The 17208-nt window shown below is 43.9% G+C and overlaps 1 protein-coding gene across 1 annotated transcript in view; it reads right to left on the reverse strand.

Annotated features, from left to right (window-relative positions):
• The window catches only part of SF1 (splicing factor 1), a 41674-nt gene extending 24668 nt beyond the window's left edge, over positions 1–17006 (reverse strand). The window contains exon 1 of the mRNA XM_044271128.1: positions 16915–17006. Within this exon, the coding sequence (XP_044127063.1) occupies positions 16915–16918 (4 nt within the window). The 5' untranslated portion in view covers positions 16919–17006. The remainder of the gene's footprint in view (positions 1–16914) is intronic.
• Between the last annotated feature and the right edge of the window lie 202 nt (positions 17007–17208).

Here is a 17208-nt window from a genome sequence, read left to right on the forward strand (position 1 = left end):
CCAGGGGGGAAACCTAGGTCCTCTCACTGGAACAATTCAGTCTACGGCCTTGAAGATTCTTATTATCCAAATGTCAAAGGCAAAGTCCCCCCCAGGCAGAAATAGCCAAAAAATTTACTTTAAAAAAGGTGCTCTTAGCTAACCACATAGATCACCTCTTTTGGAGAAACTCTATGATCTGAACAATAGAAAATTCACAGGGCAAAAACCTGCCTCTATTCCTGCAAAGGCTAGGAATTTCTTCCAAACTCTAGTGTAGATAGAATTTGTCACCGTTTTCCTACTAAGTAAAGTAGATACTAGGCAGTGATGGCAAACCTTTTAAAGGCTGAGTGCCCAAACTGCAACCCAAACCCCACTTATTTATTGCAAAGTGTCAACAAAGCAATTTAACCTGAATACTATAGTCCAATATAGTATATCCTCTATGTACTTTATTAGCTATAATAACCTGCCTACATTCAGTGCGCTGCCTGTGCTGTTCATAGTGCGCCTGCGCTGATGAATGGCAGGAAAAGTCTAAGGCATATTGTACACCACTTTTTGCAGAGTGCGGGTGCCACAGAGAGGGCTCTGAGTGCTGCCTCTGGCACCCGTGCCATAGGTTCGCCATCACTGTACTAGGGCTTCCAGAAATCCCTGACCTCTTAAATTCCAGGCCGTAAGGTGCAGACTCCTGGATGACATACTGTGCCCTGAACCAAAAGGTCTGGGATGATCCAAGGATCAGAGACTGACGTTGACCTCAGGAGAGAAAACCATGCCCTCGTTGGCCAGAAGGGGCAATCATGATTATTCTCACACTCTCCTCCCTGATCTTTTTGAGGGCTCGAGGAATCCGCTGTAACAGGGGAAAGAGGTATGTAGTCCCATTTCTGAAGAAAGGCATCCCACCACATCTGGGAATTCTCCTGGGTTGAAAGAACATTTCTCTACCTTCCTGTTCTTGTGGCAAATATATTGAGTGAGGGATTTCCCCAGTGATTTTCTCTCTGCGAAGACTGAAGGCTTCATGGACCATTCCCCCTGTCTCAACCAGTGACTGCTCAAGAAATCTGCCTGGAAGTTTTCCTGGCGTTTTATGTGGCGGGCAGAGAGGTGACTGATCCTCTCCTCCATATTTTGGAATAACCACTCTGCTCCCCTCATGAGAGAGACCGATCTTGTCCCCCCCTTGATGATTTATACAAGCTACTGCAGACCGGTTGTCAGACATTATCCCGGCTTTTCTTTTTTACTGAAAAAAGGGTAACAGTCCTCAGAGCCAATCTTACTGCTAGCAGCTCTTTTCTGTTAGAGGAGAAAGTTCTTTGCATTGGTGACCATTGACCCTGAAGAAGTGGACTCCCCATCCCCAAGGGCTGGCATTTGTTACCACTACTGAGTAAGTAACGCCAAGGAATCCCCTGACTCAGATTCACATCAGTGTCTTTTTGGAAATTACTATCTCTGAATCCAAAGATCCCCCAAACTTCCTTAGTGATAGGAGAATTTCTTTCTGAAGTTGTCGCGTATTGAATTGGGCCCATTCCACCGCCTGAATACAGGTAGTTAGCAACCCCAGAACCAACATCACTTTTCAGATTGTTCATTTTGGGTTCGAGGTCCCATCTTCAACTTCGCCTGGATGCACAATCTCTTTTCTTGCGTCAGAAAGACTGTGCCCCCGAGTCTAGCAGCAGACCCAGAAATACCCAACGAGTATCTGGTATAATTCTGGATTTTTGGAGATTTATAATCCACCCCAATTTTTCTAAGATCTGTCACCTTCTGCACGGCCATTACACAATTTTGCTGTGTGCTTTCTATAATTAGAAAATCGTCCAGATAAGGCAGGAATAAGATTGCCTCCTTTCTTATAAACAAGGCTATTTCTGCTACTACCTTTACAAAAATCCTTGGGGCCATGGAAAGGCCAAATGGAAGAGCCTGAAATTGAAGGTGACAAATACTTCCCTCTATGGTCACTGCCACTCTGAGGAACCGTTGATGCGCAGAATGAATGGGGATGTGGTAATGAGTCTTAAATCTAGGATCGCCATAACACATCTTGGATACAGGAGATGAACAGCTGATTTTACAGTCTCTAGTTTGAATTTCTTGAAGAGAAGGAATTTGTTTAGTTGCTTTAAGTTTATAATTATGCAAATGGAGTTTACGGTTTCTAGTGAAGAAACCAGACGAATAAGTACCTGTTTTTCCTAACAATTTTAATACTTCCATCTCCATAATCTGAGAGCCCAGAGCCCGTGACTACAAAATTTTGGGGAGGACTAACTATAAACCTTCCCTTATCAGCCTCCTTACCTAATCTCCTGCCACAAAACTTCTGGCGTCATTGCTGTGATGTTTTTTTTTCAGCTGGGAGGAGGAACCTCCAAACAGAAGCACTTCCACCCAACTCCTTTAAACCTGGGATTTTTTTATCGCTAAATTGCCCCCTACCCTGAAATCTGGTTGATGAACAAAAGGGACGTCTGGATCTTGCAAAGGGAGTTAAGGAGGCCCCAGGGGAAAACCCTGGAAACCTCTTAATTGCTACTTTCTCTAGGAGGGAACCTAGCTCCAGGCCTAGGGTTGGGCAATATAAAAAAAATATAATTCCCACGATAACTATATTAAGAAATTCATCACAATAACTATATATCTCAATAAATACCCATTTAGAAGAAAAAACAGGGCCACAAGGAAACGTTATACTGTATGGGGGCAGCCACAAGGAGCCGTTATATACTTATGGACAGGCAGCGCGGCACAAGGAGACAAACTGTCTGGACTTCGGAACTATACTTTAAGGGGGCCACAGGGTGACACTGTATGGGACAACAATTTGTAATCCCTCTGCCATCAGTACAATAATGTCTTGTGGCCCCCATACAGTAATGTCTTCTTGCTCCTGTATGGGGCAACAGGGAGACATAATAGTTTATCAAGTGCCATCACCATGTGCAGTGCAGCATGCAGGGCCACAGAAGACAGACAGTATAACCTTTATTTCTGACACCTGGGCCGTTAGGGTCTCACTCCTCTTTCCCCAACTTGGCTTGATGATGCCAAATACCACAGTTAGGGTCCACTCACACGTCTGCAGTTTCGTTCCACATTTTGCGGAACGGAATTGCGGACCCATTCATTCCTATGGGGCAGCACGATGTGCTTCCCGGACATGGGATTGCGGACCTGCACTTCCTTTCCCGAAAAAATAAATAAAACATGTCCTATTCTTGTCCGCAATTGCGGACAAGAGTAGGCCTATTCTATAATGCTGGCAATGTGCGGTCCACAAAAAGCGGAACGCACATTGCTGCTATCCGTGTTTTGCGGATCTGCGGCTCGGTGGATCCACAAAACATGTTGCAGACGTGTGAATGGAGCCTTATTTGGAAACTGCTATATCGCTGTTTCTTAACAAAGTAGACCGTTGACACCGATTTACCACTCAACCCTATCCAGGCCAAACAAAAACTGACCTTGACAAGGAATACTACACAATCTGTTAAGAGGACAAATCCCACTCCAATTTCTCAAACAAAACAAAAACCTTCTGCAGAGTAGGCAAAGAAGCTAAAATCTGCTCTTGGACATCTCTCTAATCTGTCATTCTAACCGATCTAACCAAATTCCCATGGATCTGGCTGTAACTGTGGCAACGATATTGGGTCTAAATGCTGAGGTGACCTAAATCTTTGGAGCCCTATCCCAAGACGACTTCTTTAAAGGGATACTTTCTTTTAAACCCTTTGGTAATGAATACTTTATTATCCGGTCTCTTCCATTCTGTTAATGAGGGCTAACACTCTTATGCAACGAGAAACATCATGACTTCTCTCGAACGCCCTCAAACACCGAATCAACCACTGATTTATTTGTTTTAACAACTTCTAAGTCCAGAGTGGAGCGAATATCCTTTAACAACTTGTCAGTGTCTTCAACTGGAAACAATGGCCTACCCTCCATGTCATCTTCTGAGGAAGAGGAATTTTCTGAGACTTCTGCTTCTAAAGCTTCCTCACTATCAGCTGAGGAATCCACTTCTGACCCCCAGTCCTCTACAGACTTCTTTTGGCGCTTACAAGACCTTAGGGAGACTTCAAAAAACCAGGCGATTCTTCCGCCACCGTCTTTTCTTTACACTGCAGGCACAGCTTATCATATGAGGGCGACAGGGAACATCACACAATGTGCATGCCTTATTCTTTCTCTTAGCCAAAAGTTTATTAGGCCTTGTCTAGACAACCATATTTCAGTCTCATGTCAAATGAGCAATTACCCACTCCAAATCAGCCAAGTACCGGCGGCGGGACATCTCCTGCCAGGTCTGGTCTCTTTTCCTCTTCCGTGCCTCAGAGCTGGGTTGCTTGTCTGGCAACAGGATGGGGTACCTGCGGAACACACATCCGGTTTTACCAAACGGAAGTGTGTCATGTGGAACGCACGCCTTACCGGAAATAACGTCATTTCTCGCAATGTTTCCTCCTCTGGAACGCATGTACAGCAAAACTGGAGCTCTGAAGACCCGATCCATGCTGGGTCCCGGCTGCATGTGGCGGAATACAACACCCCACACAGGGCTGTTTCCATTACAAAGCACTCCCGAGTGGCCTCGCTCCCATTGAGGAGCGCACACGCACCTGCCGCAAAAGGCCCTGTGGCAGCCCAGGACTACCACCGGCTCCTAGGGTCCTGCCAGCCCAACATATGGGCGATAAACCCCTGCAGATATGTGCCACATAGCTCTCCAGAGCCTCTCTGGGACTTCCATGCCACGGGCCCACGGGCAAGAACCTAAAGGAAAACTGCAGGTCTCCCACTCCAGGGACAGGAAACCACTGAGGTGGGAGAGGGGCTCCACCCTTTTTTATTCTGCAGGTTTCCTGTCCCTGGACACGGAGCCTCTCTCTGTGGTGCTGTTGTGGGGGAAGGGAAAAAATGAATCCAGCCAGCAAAGGAAGCAATATGGATAAAGACAATACATTAGTAAGTGCATTGTATTAACCATCTCTACATGATAAATGCCACTTACTGCAGTGAGACAACCCCTTTGAAACCTGGGTTCACACTTGACAGATTAGCTGCCCATTTCCAGTCATGGATTTCCATGTTCAGTAATTCTCAGTCTGCAGCAGAAACTGACCTGTGGGGCGGATTTGAAATCTACAATTTATACTGCAGATTTCATCCTTTCCAATGCAAAGAATGAAACTGTTTAATCTGCAGCGTTACTGTGACAATCTTCAGTACGTTTTCTGCTGCAGATCAAAAGCAGAACTGCTGAAGAAAATATGCAGCTAATCTAGTCACTTGTGAACAGAGCCCAAAACTGACAAAACCCCCAAGCAAATGCCACTTTATTGTAGATTTTGAAGTTAATACTCCTGGCACACAACTGCATTTTAACCTCTTTGTGACAACTAATTTTCACTTTAAATTGGGTTTTCCACCTCTTCATAACTCCTCTGGGTGGGTCATGAGTATCTGATTAGTGGGGTTCTGACACCCAGGACACCCCACTGATTAGCTGAGAAATCCCCTGTGAGCATTGAGGAGTTCTCGCTGCTTACCCTAGACCAGTGACGTCACTAGGCGCAGCTCAGTGCCATAAACATGATGGTAAACCGCAGATAACATGAGAACTAGACTTTTACTGATTAGACACATCAGTTTCTTGTGGTCTCTTGTACTGCTTATTTATGCAAAGTTGTGTGAAAATTTAGTGACCATTAAAAATCCATCTGTAATTGGAACCCTATTGTTTCAGGTCCTGATGACCACACTGCAGCGATGTTAGGACTCCTACACAAATTTGTTCTGGTATCTTTTTGCCGCTAAAAACAAGTTTTTTTTCTAGCAATATGATTATGACATTTCTCTGATGTGTGAGTTTTGCAGCAGTTTACTACAAAGAATGTAAATACACCTGAAAAAATAAAAACAAATGCTACGCCACATTGCAGTTTAAAAAAAAATGCCATGCTTGTAAAAAAACAATTGAATAAATGTGGCAATCAAAACTGCATGTGTGCACTATGTATGAAGATCCATAGACTTTCAGCTAACATTTAGAACTGGCATTTTTCAGAAAAAGAAATGCAGCAAAAACTGCACATGAAGCCAGTCTAAGAGAGCTGACTGAATGAACCCAGAACAGGCTATTCATTACAACTATAGACACCCCAAGAATCAGAAACACCACGCTAGCTGGAGGAAGGGAGATCCTAATTACAATGAAACACCAGGCACCAAGGAGTTGTTGGAACTGAATGAAACAGTGTGTGAAAGTAATGACTTATGTAAGTGATTCTAATATTAGAAAGGATAAGTTCATTGGAGAAAACTGCAGATAGGAGGCTCTAGTACTCTGCTGGGCCACCTCTAGCCTGGATACAACAGGAGATATGGTTGGACATGGAGGCATGCAGATCCTGCACACTCATAGGCTACTGAAGCTGGTCCCATAAATGACTGACAATCTGGTGACCAGGCAGACCAAGGACGTGTTCCAATCTAGTGGAGAAATTCCTGGGAAACCTGTTCACTAGTAGGCGATAGTTATCCTGCTGAAAAATTCCAGCTGGAAGCCTTGCCACCAGAAGACAAGATGTGGCCGCAGGATGTCCTGCTCACATCGCTGAGTGTCCCGCGTATCACTACTAGAGGGGACTGAACATCAAATACAATCGCTCCTCAGATGGGTGTTGGTCCACAGCAAAAACAGGAACAAAGCACTCACCATGAGGCCTCCATAATCAAAACCAGGGTGGATTTGAGTCAAATCACTAGTCAGTAAGGCTTGATTTAAATCTTAGTTTTCTACATAAAGACTAATTTTTGCTGGTATATACAGGTCCTTCTAAAAAAATTTGCATATTGTGATAGTTCATTATTTTCTGTAATGTACTGATAAACATTAGACTTTCATATATTTTAGATTCATTACACACCAACTGAAGTAGTTCAAGCCTTTTATTGTTTTAATATTGATGATTTTGGCATACAGCTCATGAAAACCCAAATTTCCTATCTCCAAAAATTAGCATATCATGAAAAGGTTCTCTAAACGAGCTATTAACCTAATCATCTGAATCAACTAATTAACTCTAAACACCTGCAAAAGATTCCTGAAGCTTTTAAAAACTCCCAGCCTGGTTCATTATTCAAAACCGCAATCATGGGTAAGACTGCCGACCTGACTGCTGTCCAGGCCATCATTGACACCCTCAAGCAAGAGGGTAAGACACAGAAAGAAATTTCTGAACGAATAGGCTGTTCCCAGAGTGCTGTATCAAGGCACCTCAGTGGGAAGTCTGTGGGAAGGAAAAAGTGTGGCAGAAAACGCTGCACAATGAGAAGAGGTGACCTGACCCTGAGGAAGATTGTAGAGAAGGACCGATTCCAGACCTTGGGGGACCTGTGGAAGCAGTGGACTGAGTCTGGAGTAGAAACATCCAGAGCCACCGTGTACAGGCGTGTGCAGGAAATGGGCTACAGGTGCCGCATTCCCCAGGTCAAGCCACTTTTGAACCAGAAACAGCGGCAGAAGCGCCTGACCTGGGCTACAGAGAAGCAGCACTGGACTGTTGCTCAGTGGTCCAAAGTACTTTTTTCGGATGAAAGCAAATTTTGCATGTCATTCGGAAATCAAGGTGCCAGAGGTCTGGAAGAAGACTGGGGAGAGGGAAATGCCAAAATGCCTGAAGTCCAGTGTCAAGTCCCCACAGTCAGTGATGGTCTGGGGTGCCATGTCAGCTGCTGGTGTTGGTCCACTGTGTTTTATCAAGGGCAGGGTCAATGCAGCTAGCTGTCAAGAGATTTTGGAGCACTTCATGCTTCCATCTGCTGAAAAGCTTTATGGAGATGAAGATGTCATTTTTCAGCACGACCTGGCACCTGCTCACAGTGCCAAAACCACTGGTAAATGGTTTACTGACCATGGTTTTTACTGTGCTCAATTGGCCTGCCAACTCTCCTGACCTGAACCCCATAGAGAATCTGTGGGATATTGGGAAGAGAAAGTTGAGAGACGCAAGACCCAACATTCTGGATGAGCTTAAGGCCGCTATCGAAGCATCCTGGGCCTCCATAACACCTCAGCAGTGCCACAGGCTGATTGCCTCCATGCCACGCCGCATTGAAGCAGTCATTTCTGCAAAAGGATTCCCGACCAAGTATTGAGTGCATAACTGAACATAATTATTTGAAGGTTGACTTTTTGTATTAAAAACACCTTTTATTGGTCAGATGAAATATGCTAATTTTTTTAGATAGGAAAATTGGGTTTTCATGAGCTGTATGCCAAAGTCATCAATATTAAAACAATAAAAGGCTTGAACTACTTCAGTTGGTGTGTAATGAATCTAAAATATATGAAAGTCTAATGTTTATCAGTACATTACAGAAAATAATGAACTTTATCACAATATGCTAATTTTTTTAGAAGGACCTGTATAATATGCAAGTAGATGAAGATTTTTAAAATAACTTCATATTAGTTTGATTAGGTTGATTCTGTATTCATAGGTTTGTAGAAGTTAGGATTAAGGTCTCAACTCTGTTCATGTTAAAACATTTTTGCTATGAAGAGGCATGTGATCTCTGCTGAGTCAAATTCAGTTTTGAGAACTGCAAAAGTAAACCAAGCATCTGTGATAATATCTTGTAGACAGAGAAACTGCCCAATAATGTTACAAAAACCTCTGGAAGAGCATGACATTGTGAATGGATTAATGGAATTTATTTACCCAAAAAATTACACATAGAATGTGTCGGCAGATAAGAACCATTTGGCCCATCTAGTCTGCCCAATATACTGAATACTATGAATAGCCGCCGGCCCCCATGAAGGATGGCCTTATGCCTATCCCATGCATGCTTAAACTCCTTCACTGTATTTGCAGCTACCACTTCTGCAGGAAGGCTATTCCATGCATCCACTACTCTCAGTAAAGTAATACTTCCTGATATTACTTTTAAACCTTTGCCCCTCTAATTTAAAACTATGTCCTCTTGCAGCAGTATTTCTTTTAAATATTCTCTCCTCTTACCTTGTTGATTCCCTTTATGTATTTAAAAGTTTCTATCATATCCCCTTTGTCTCGTCTTTCTTCCAAGCTATACATGTTAAGGTCCTTTAATCTTTCCTGGTAAGTTTTGTCCTGCAATTCATGTACCAGTTTAGTAGCTCTTCTCTGAACTCTCTCCAAAGTATCAATATCCTTCTGGAGATATGGTCTCCAGTACTGCGCACAATACTCCAAATGAGGTCTCATTAGTGCTCTGTAGAGCGGCATGAGCACCTCCCTCTGTCTACTGGTAATGCCTCTCCCTATACACCCAAGCATTCTGCTAGCATTTCCTGCTGCTCTATGACATTGTCTGCCTACCTTTAAGTCTTCTGAAATAATAACCCCTAAATCCCTTTCCTCAGATACTGAGGTTAGGACTGTATCACTGATTTTATATTCTGCTCTTGAGTTTTTACACCCCAGGTGCATTATCCTGCACTTAACATTACATTTTAGTTGCCATATTTTTGACCATTCCTCTAATTTTCCTAAATCATTTTCCATTTGTTGTATCCCTCCAGGAACACCAACCCGGTTACAAATCTTTGTGTCATCAGCAAAAAGACACCTTACCATCGAGGCCTTCTGCAATTTTGCTGATAAAGATTAAACAATATGGGTCCCAGAACAGATCCCTGAGGTACCCCACTGGTAACAAGACCATGGTCTGAATATACTCCATTGACTACAACCCTCTGTTGTCTGTCCCTCAGCCACTGCCTAATCAACATTCAATATGGGAGTCCACGTACAGCCTTATTCTACATAATTTTAAAAAAAAATCTTTATTTCACGATTGAATAACCTTTGGATGGTAATATATTTTCCTCAAAAAGCATTTTATATATATCAGATTTGAATAAAATCATTGATTTTTATCCACCCTGCTCAAAACTACCCCCCCCCCCCCATTGTTGGATCCCAAATAGAACCTGGATTCATTGTTAACCCCTTCCCGACATGTGACGTACTATTATGTCATGGAAGTCAGTGACTTCCTGCATTTTGACGTAATAGCAAGTCACGGTGATTGGCCGGGCACCAGGGCGATGCGTGCCCAATCACTGCAGGGGGCCAGCAGTCCCTGATAGCTGGGCCCCTGCTGTATCCGCCGGTATCGCTGTTTACAGCGATGCTGGCGGATTAACCACTTCTATGCAGTGGTCAGCGCAGACAGCAACATAGGTGTTTGCTGAAGGTGCCCATCGAGTCCCTGCGCTGCTGTGGCAGGGACCCGATGGGTGACAAGGCTGCCCAATGCCTTGCACGGCATTGGGACCTGTTGTCTACAGGTACCCAAGAGATCCAGCCTCAGGCTGCGTCTCCTAGGCAACCTGTTACTGTATGACTCAGTCTAATACACTAACAGGCAATGAATTACAATACAGATGTAATGCGTTGCAGAAGGGATCAGCCCCCCAAAATTAAAGTCCCGCAGTGAGACAGAAATAAAGCTTAAAAAATGTTTAAAAAAATGTGTTTTCAATACATTTAAGTTTCAAGTAAAAAAAAATTGAAAAAACACCCCTTTCCACTGATTTTATAATATAACAAAGCACACATTAGAAATCTCTGCGTCTGTAACCAGCTCTAAAAAACGGTTAAAAAAAACTCTCCAAAAATGTGTCATCTTACATCACAAAAAGTGAAACACCAAGCAATCAAAGTTGTGTCCCCCAAAATGGTACCAATAAAACCTCACCCGCAAAAATGAGACCCTATGACAATCTGTCAAAAAATAAAAAAGCTATGGCTCTCAGACTATGGAGACAAAAGTGCTATTGTGTGAAAAATTACATATTAAGTATTCTCACGTCCCTAACAATCTGCTCTATAAAAATATCACATTAACCCCTCAGGTGAATGCAGTAAAAATAAAAACTGAAAAAATTTAATTTTTGGGTAACCTTGCCCAAAAGTGTAATAAATCATCCAAAAAATCATATGGACCAAAAAATGGTACCAATAAAACTGGCACCTTATCCCCTTAGTTTCCAAAATGGTTGTCACCTTTTGGAAGTTTCTACTGTAAGTGTGCATCTGGGGGGCTTCAAATGGGACATGGCATCTAAAAACCAGTCCAGCAAAACCTGCCTTCCAAAAACCAGATGGCGCTCCTTTTCTTCTGCACCCTGCCGTATGCCCTTACATCAGTTAACCACATGTGGGGTGTTTCTGTAAACTGCAGAATCAGGGTAATATAGGGTTTCATTTGGCTGTTAGTTAACCCTTGATGTGTTGAAGAAAAAAATGGATTAAAATGGAAAATCTGCAAAAAATGTCATCTCCATTTTCCTTTAATTCTTGTGGAACACCTAAAGGTTTAACAAAGTTTGTAAAATCAGTTTTGAGTAACTTGAGGGGTGTAGTTTCTACAATGGGGTCATTTATGGGGGATTTCTACTATGTAAAGCCTCAAAGTGACTTCAGACCTGAACTGTCCTTAAAAAGTGGGGTTTGGAAATTCTTAGCTTCTAAACTTCTAACATCCTAAAAAAATAAAATGATGCTAACAAAGTAGACATATGGGCAATGTAAGTAATATATATTTTTGGAGGTATCACTTTCTGTATTAAAAGCAGATAAATTGAAATTTTTAAAATTGCTAATTTTTCTGTAAATTTGGGATTTTTCTCATAAACAAACATGAAATAGATTGACTCAAATTTACGAAGTACAATGTGTCACGAGAAAACAATCTCAGAATGGCGTGGATAAGTAAAAGTGTTCCAAAGCTATTACCACATAAAGTGACATGTCAGATTTGCAAAAAATGGCCTGGGCAGGAAGGTGAAAACTGGCCCAGGGAAGAAGGGGTTAAAAATGATACAGCTCCAGTCCGGGTTTCTCATTAACGACAACACTGCAAACAAAGGCCATGGAGGATGTCCGTCAATGGCAGGACATGTAATGGGTGGATTTGCTTCTGCTGGAAAATGCTTGGGAATGGCCGGGGAAGAGACAGGGGTGAAGACGCCACCTTTGTTGCATGGCAGAAACTGAATATGTGGGAGCTGCTTGTTTACTGGCAGTCTTTCCAGTCCACCCAGAGCCTGTTTGCAGTATGTTCCCTCACAACTACCACTCCCAACAGCTAGGTCAGATCGGACTAAATGGCAGACAATTCATCAAAACGACGACCCTGCTTCTCAGTCAAATGATTTACCCCCTCAAAGTATGTCAACTGGGCAAAATGTCTTCAAGTGTCGGTGAGGACGTCTAGTTGTCAAAAATCTCTCACCAAGAGGTACACTTCCCAAAACTAGCCCCTGAAAGCCCTTTTTAAAGGGCAGCAGGGGAAGGACTTTAACAGCAGTGTCTAATCAGACCACCGCTGTAATAATTTACGTGTCTGCTCAGACATGGCTGCATGTCGGTTTGGGTGCATTACTATTTTGAATGAAGCGGCAGCACACGCTCGTGCTGAACCACTAATTTTGGGGCAGGGTGGATAAAAATCAATGATAAAAAAACGAAAAAATTAAATTTTTTATTTAAATCAGATTTTTTAATATAAAATGCTTTTTGAGGAAAATATATTACCATCCAAAGGTTATTTCATTATGAAATAAAGATTACTTTTTTAATTACGTAGAATAAGGCTGTACATGTTTAATTTTTTGTTAAATTCCATTAATCCATTCACAACGTCATGCTCTTCCAGAGGTTTTTGTAAGATTACTGGGTAGTTTCTCTGCCTACAAGATATTATCACAGATGCTTGGTTTAATTTTGGAGTTCTCAAAACTGAATTTATAACATGAAAAGAGTTGAGAAAAAGATCTTAATCCTAACTTCTACAAACCTATAAATACAGAATCAACCCCTTCAGTGCCAAGTTTAAAGTTCAGTGAATAGAATATAAACAATATTTCTTCACTTTCACTTCAAAATATCACTTTCTTGTGTAGGCTGAGCTGACAGTCTAAGTTTCTTAAAATACATATTTTTTCTTTAACCAAATTAGTTAAACATGGATGTTTAAGCAAATAACATGCTGTAATGTTATTGTTTCAGTTGAATAAATCCTATTTAAATTGTTATTATTAAGGTAATGATTATTTTTCTCCTTCCTAAGTACAACAGAAAAAATGTCCAAATATGAATCTATGTAAAAAACGGATTTAAATCAAGCCTTACTGACTAGTGATTTAAATGTTTGATTTAAATCAAATCCACCCTGTTTTGGGGTGAGGATGGCATATACGTTTTTAGGGGTGAGGGTGGCATGAAATTTCAGTATATGTCCTCATGTTCTTCTGGGATAATTTTACACGGATTTCCTTGGGCTTCTCAATCCTAGATGTCTGCAACGTCAGGGAACTAATCACATGGCTTTTTTTGGAACCCACAGATGCTGTGACATCTGCATTTTACTGGAATGAGGATGTCCAGAAGATGACCAGTGAGGGAGTTACACAGCGCTCCTTTACTTCAAGTCGAGGGCAGCATGTTGGGCACACTCGCATACATTACTGTCCGCTGGAAACAGCACCACTCAACATCGATGGGGCTCACTTATTTTCTAAATTGCGCTGGTAAAATATGAAAATATTTCATTATCCTGTACAAACCTCTCGGACACCGGGATGATTTTGTGGCCTATGCAGCACATTTAGGACAAGGAGACAGGGCTGTTCTTGTGGCCTATGCAGCACATTTAGGACAAGGAGACTGGTCTGTTCTCGTGGCCTATGCTGCACATTTAGGACAAGGAGACGGGGCTGTTCTCGTGGCCTATGCTGCACATTTAGGACAAGGAGACAGGGCTGTTCTCGTGGCCTATGCAGCACATTTAGGACAAGGAGACAGGGCTGTTCTTGTGGCCTATGCAGCACATTTAGGACAAGGAGACGGGGCTGTTCTCGTGGCCTATGCAGCACATTTAGGACAAGGAGACGGGGCTGTTCTCGTGGCCTATGCAGCACATTTAGGACAAGGAGACTGGTCTGTTCTCGTGGCCTATGCTGCACATTTAGGACAAGGAGACGGGGCTGTTCTCGTGGCCTATGCTGCACATTTAGGACAAGGAGACAGGGCTGTTCTCGTGGCCTATGCTGCACATTTAGGACAAGGAGACAGGGCTGTTCTTGTGGCCTATGCAGCACATTTAGGACAAGGAGACAGGGCTGTTCTTGTGGCCTATGCAGCACATTTAGGACAAGGAGACAGGGCTGTTCTCGTGGCCTATGCTGCACATTTAGGACAAGGAGACAGGGCTGTTCTCGTGGCCTATGCTGCACATTTAGGACAAGGAGACGGGGCTGTTCTCGTGGCCTATGCTGCACATTTAGGACAAGGAGACAGGGCTGTTCTTGTGGCCTATGCAGCACATTTAGGACAAGGAGACAGGGCTGTTCTTGTGGCCTATGCAGCACATTTAGGACAAGGAGACAGGGCTGTTCTCGTGGCCTATGCTGCACATTTAGGACAAGGAGACAGGGCTGTTCTCGTGGCCTATGCTGCACATTTAGGACAAGGAGACTGGTCTGTTTTTGTGGCCTATGCTGCACATTTAGGACAAGGAGACGGGGCTGTTTTCGTGGCCTATGTAGAACATTTAGGACAAGGAGACGGGGCTGTTTTCGTGGCCTATGTAGAACATTTAGGACAAGGAGACTGGGCTGTTTTTGAAGCCTATGCTGCACATTTAGGACAAGGAGACTGGTCTGTTCTCGTGGCCTATGCAGCACATTTAGGACAAGGAGACGGGGCTGTTTTCGTGGCCTATGTAGAACATTTAGGACAAGGAGACTGGGCTGTTTTTGAAGCCTATGCTGCACATTTATGCTTTAAACCTCCTCAGCAGTTTTCAAAACGACTAAAATGCCTGGACAAACCTTTAGGGTACTTTCACACTAGCAGCAGGATGGATACGACAGGCTGTTCACCCTGTCGGATCCGTCCTGCCGCTCTGTCCCCATTGACCATAATTGGGATGGGGGCAGAGCTCAGGCGCAGCACAGCAAAAGGCCGCCGGACTAAAAGTACCGCATGTCCGACTTTAGTCTGGCGGCCTCTCGCCGTGCCCTGCTGTGCCGGAGCTCTGCCACCATTATAGTCAATGGGGACGGAGCGGCAGTCCATCGGCATGGCAAAACAGCAGCAGGATGGATCCGACAGGGTGAACAGCCTGTCGAATCCGTCCTGTGGTAGTGTGGAAGTAGCCTTAAAGAGAACCTGTCACAATCTACAGGCAGCTTGTTCTATAACAGGTGGAGCTGAGCACATTGATATGTAGTTTTAAAGGAGTTGTCCGGGTTCAGAGTTGAACCCGGACATCCCTCCATTTTCACCCCGGCAGCCCCCCCCCCCGACAGGAGCATTGGAGCAGTTCATGGTCCGATGCTCTCCTTTGCCCTGCGCTAAATGGTGCAGGGCAAAGGCATTTTTTGGGAGATTCGGTGACGTACCAGACCTCTCCAAGGGGCTGCCAGGAAGCCCGGTGATATCACCGGCACTGATGGGCGGGCTTTAGTAAAACACCTAGGGAAGCGCTAAAGCCCACCCATCGGAGCTGTGACGTCACTGAACACACTGCCAGGAGGACGTTTCCACCCGGCAGTGTGTTATTGAAAACAAAAAAGCCCATGCCCTGCGTGATCTAGTGCATCGGAGCATGAGATGCTCTGATGCTAGCCTCAGGGGGGGCCGCCTGGGTGAAAATATGGGTATGTCTGGGTTCAGGGCTGAACCCGGACAACCCCTTTAAGGGGAAATATTCTGTAAAACTTGTAATTTATACATTAACATCTCTGCTCTGAGTTAAAGGGGTTGTCTCACTTCAGTAAATGACATTTATCATCTAGAGATAAGCCACTTACTAATGTATTGCAATTGTCCATATTGCTTCCTTTGCTGGATTAATTTTACATCCCATTACACACTACTTGTTTCTATGGTTACAACCACCCTGCAATCCAGCAGCAGTGGCCATGCTTGCACACTATCGGAGAAGGCACTGGCCCAGGACTGTGGGAGTACACATAAGCTGGCGTTATTTTCTATAGCAGGCAGCCATGACCACTTCGGCTGGATTGCAGGGTGGTCATAACAATAGAAACAAGCAGTGTATAATGTGCTAGAAAAATGAATCCAATCAGTAAAGTAAGAAATATGAAGGATAATACATTTACTGAGCCCCTTCAAGCCTCCATTAAAGCGATTTCCAGGCCATTTGTCAGGGACAGGACTCATCTCAGGGTAATTCACATATGTATCAAATCGGTTTTTATACACAAAAGCACACAGAGCTATGGGGACTGGGTATTGCAGATGTGCTATCGCCTAGCAGCTCATGTCCTCAGCTCTGTACACAAAATCCCGGTATAAGTTACAAGTTTACATGAACCTTCCCTGCTCTATAACATGGCGCCTGCACTTTGGGGTGACAGGTCCTGTTTGATGGTCCATTCCCAGGACGGCGGCAGTTACATTTTCTTTTTTTGCAGACTTGTAAAGAAAAAAAAAGAAAAAAAAAACAACAGAACACGACATTTTTGTGGCACTGCAGCGTGGACATACGGATGCGGACAGAACACGGTATGCTGCCGTTTTTACAGAACAATTGAAGTGAATGGGGCCTATGTAGACCACACTACATGCATGGCAGTTGTATAACAGACGGCGCACACAGAACCTCTTGTGGCCCCTCAGCTCCTGAGCTGTGAGAAGCAGGAGGCGGCTGCAGGTCACCAGCCCACAACCTGCACATGGCTACCCACGCCTGCCGGCCTACAGCACACGTGCACGGCGGGAGCCCTCACACTCGGCTCTGTTACGTATCAGCCTACAGCAGCTGCATCACGCGTTCAGCACTAAAAGCGCGGACCACAAGGGGCCTCTTTCTTACCCATTTCGCGGCCACGTTCTGTTACTACCCTTTCAACCAAGATGACTGCGCGCTTACGTTAACATCTGACCAATTTATTAGCTTGGTTGCTCCTCCCACTTAAGAAAAGCAACGGCGTTTATTGGTTCATAATGAGGTTCAGCGATTGGAAGGAACGAAAGCGCAGCGTCTGAAGGGAACGTCGTGACGTACGGAGCGCGAGCGTCGCCGGATGAGCTTTCTTATCATTGGACGGTGAATGTGCCAATCAAATGCCGCTGTGTCTGTAACTAGCTTGCGAAGCGCTAGAGCAAA

Source organism: Bufo gargarizans, chromosome 10, assembly GCF_014858855.1.
Source record: "Bufo gargarizans isolate SCDJY-AF-19 chromosome 10, ASM1485885v1, whole genome shotgun sequence".
Lineage (NCBI taxonomy): Eukaryota > Metazoa > Chordata > Amphibia > Anura > Bufonidae > Bufo > Bufo gargarizans.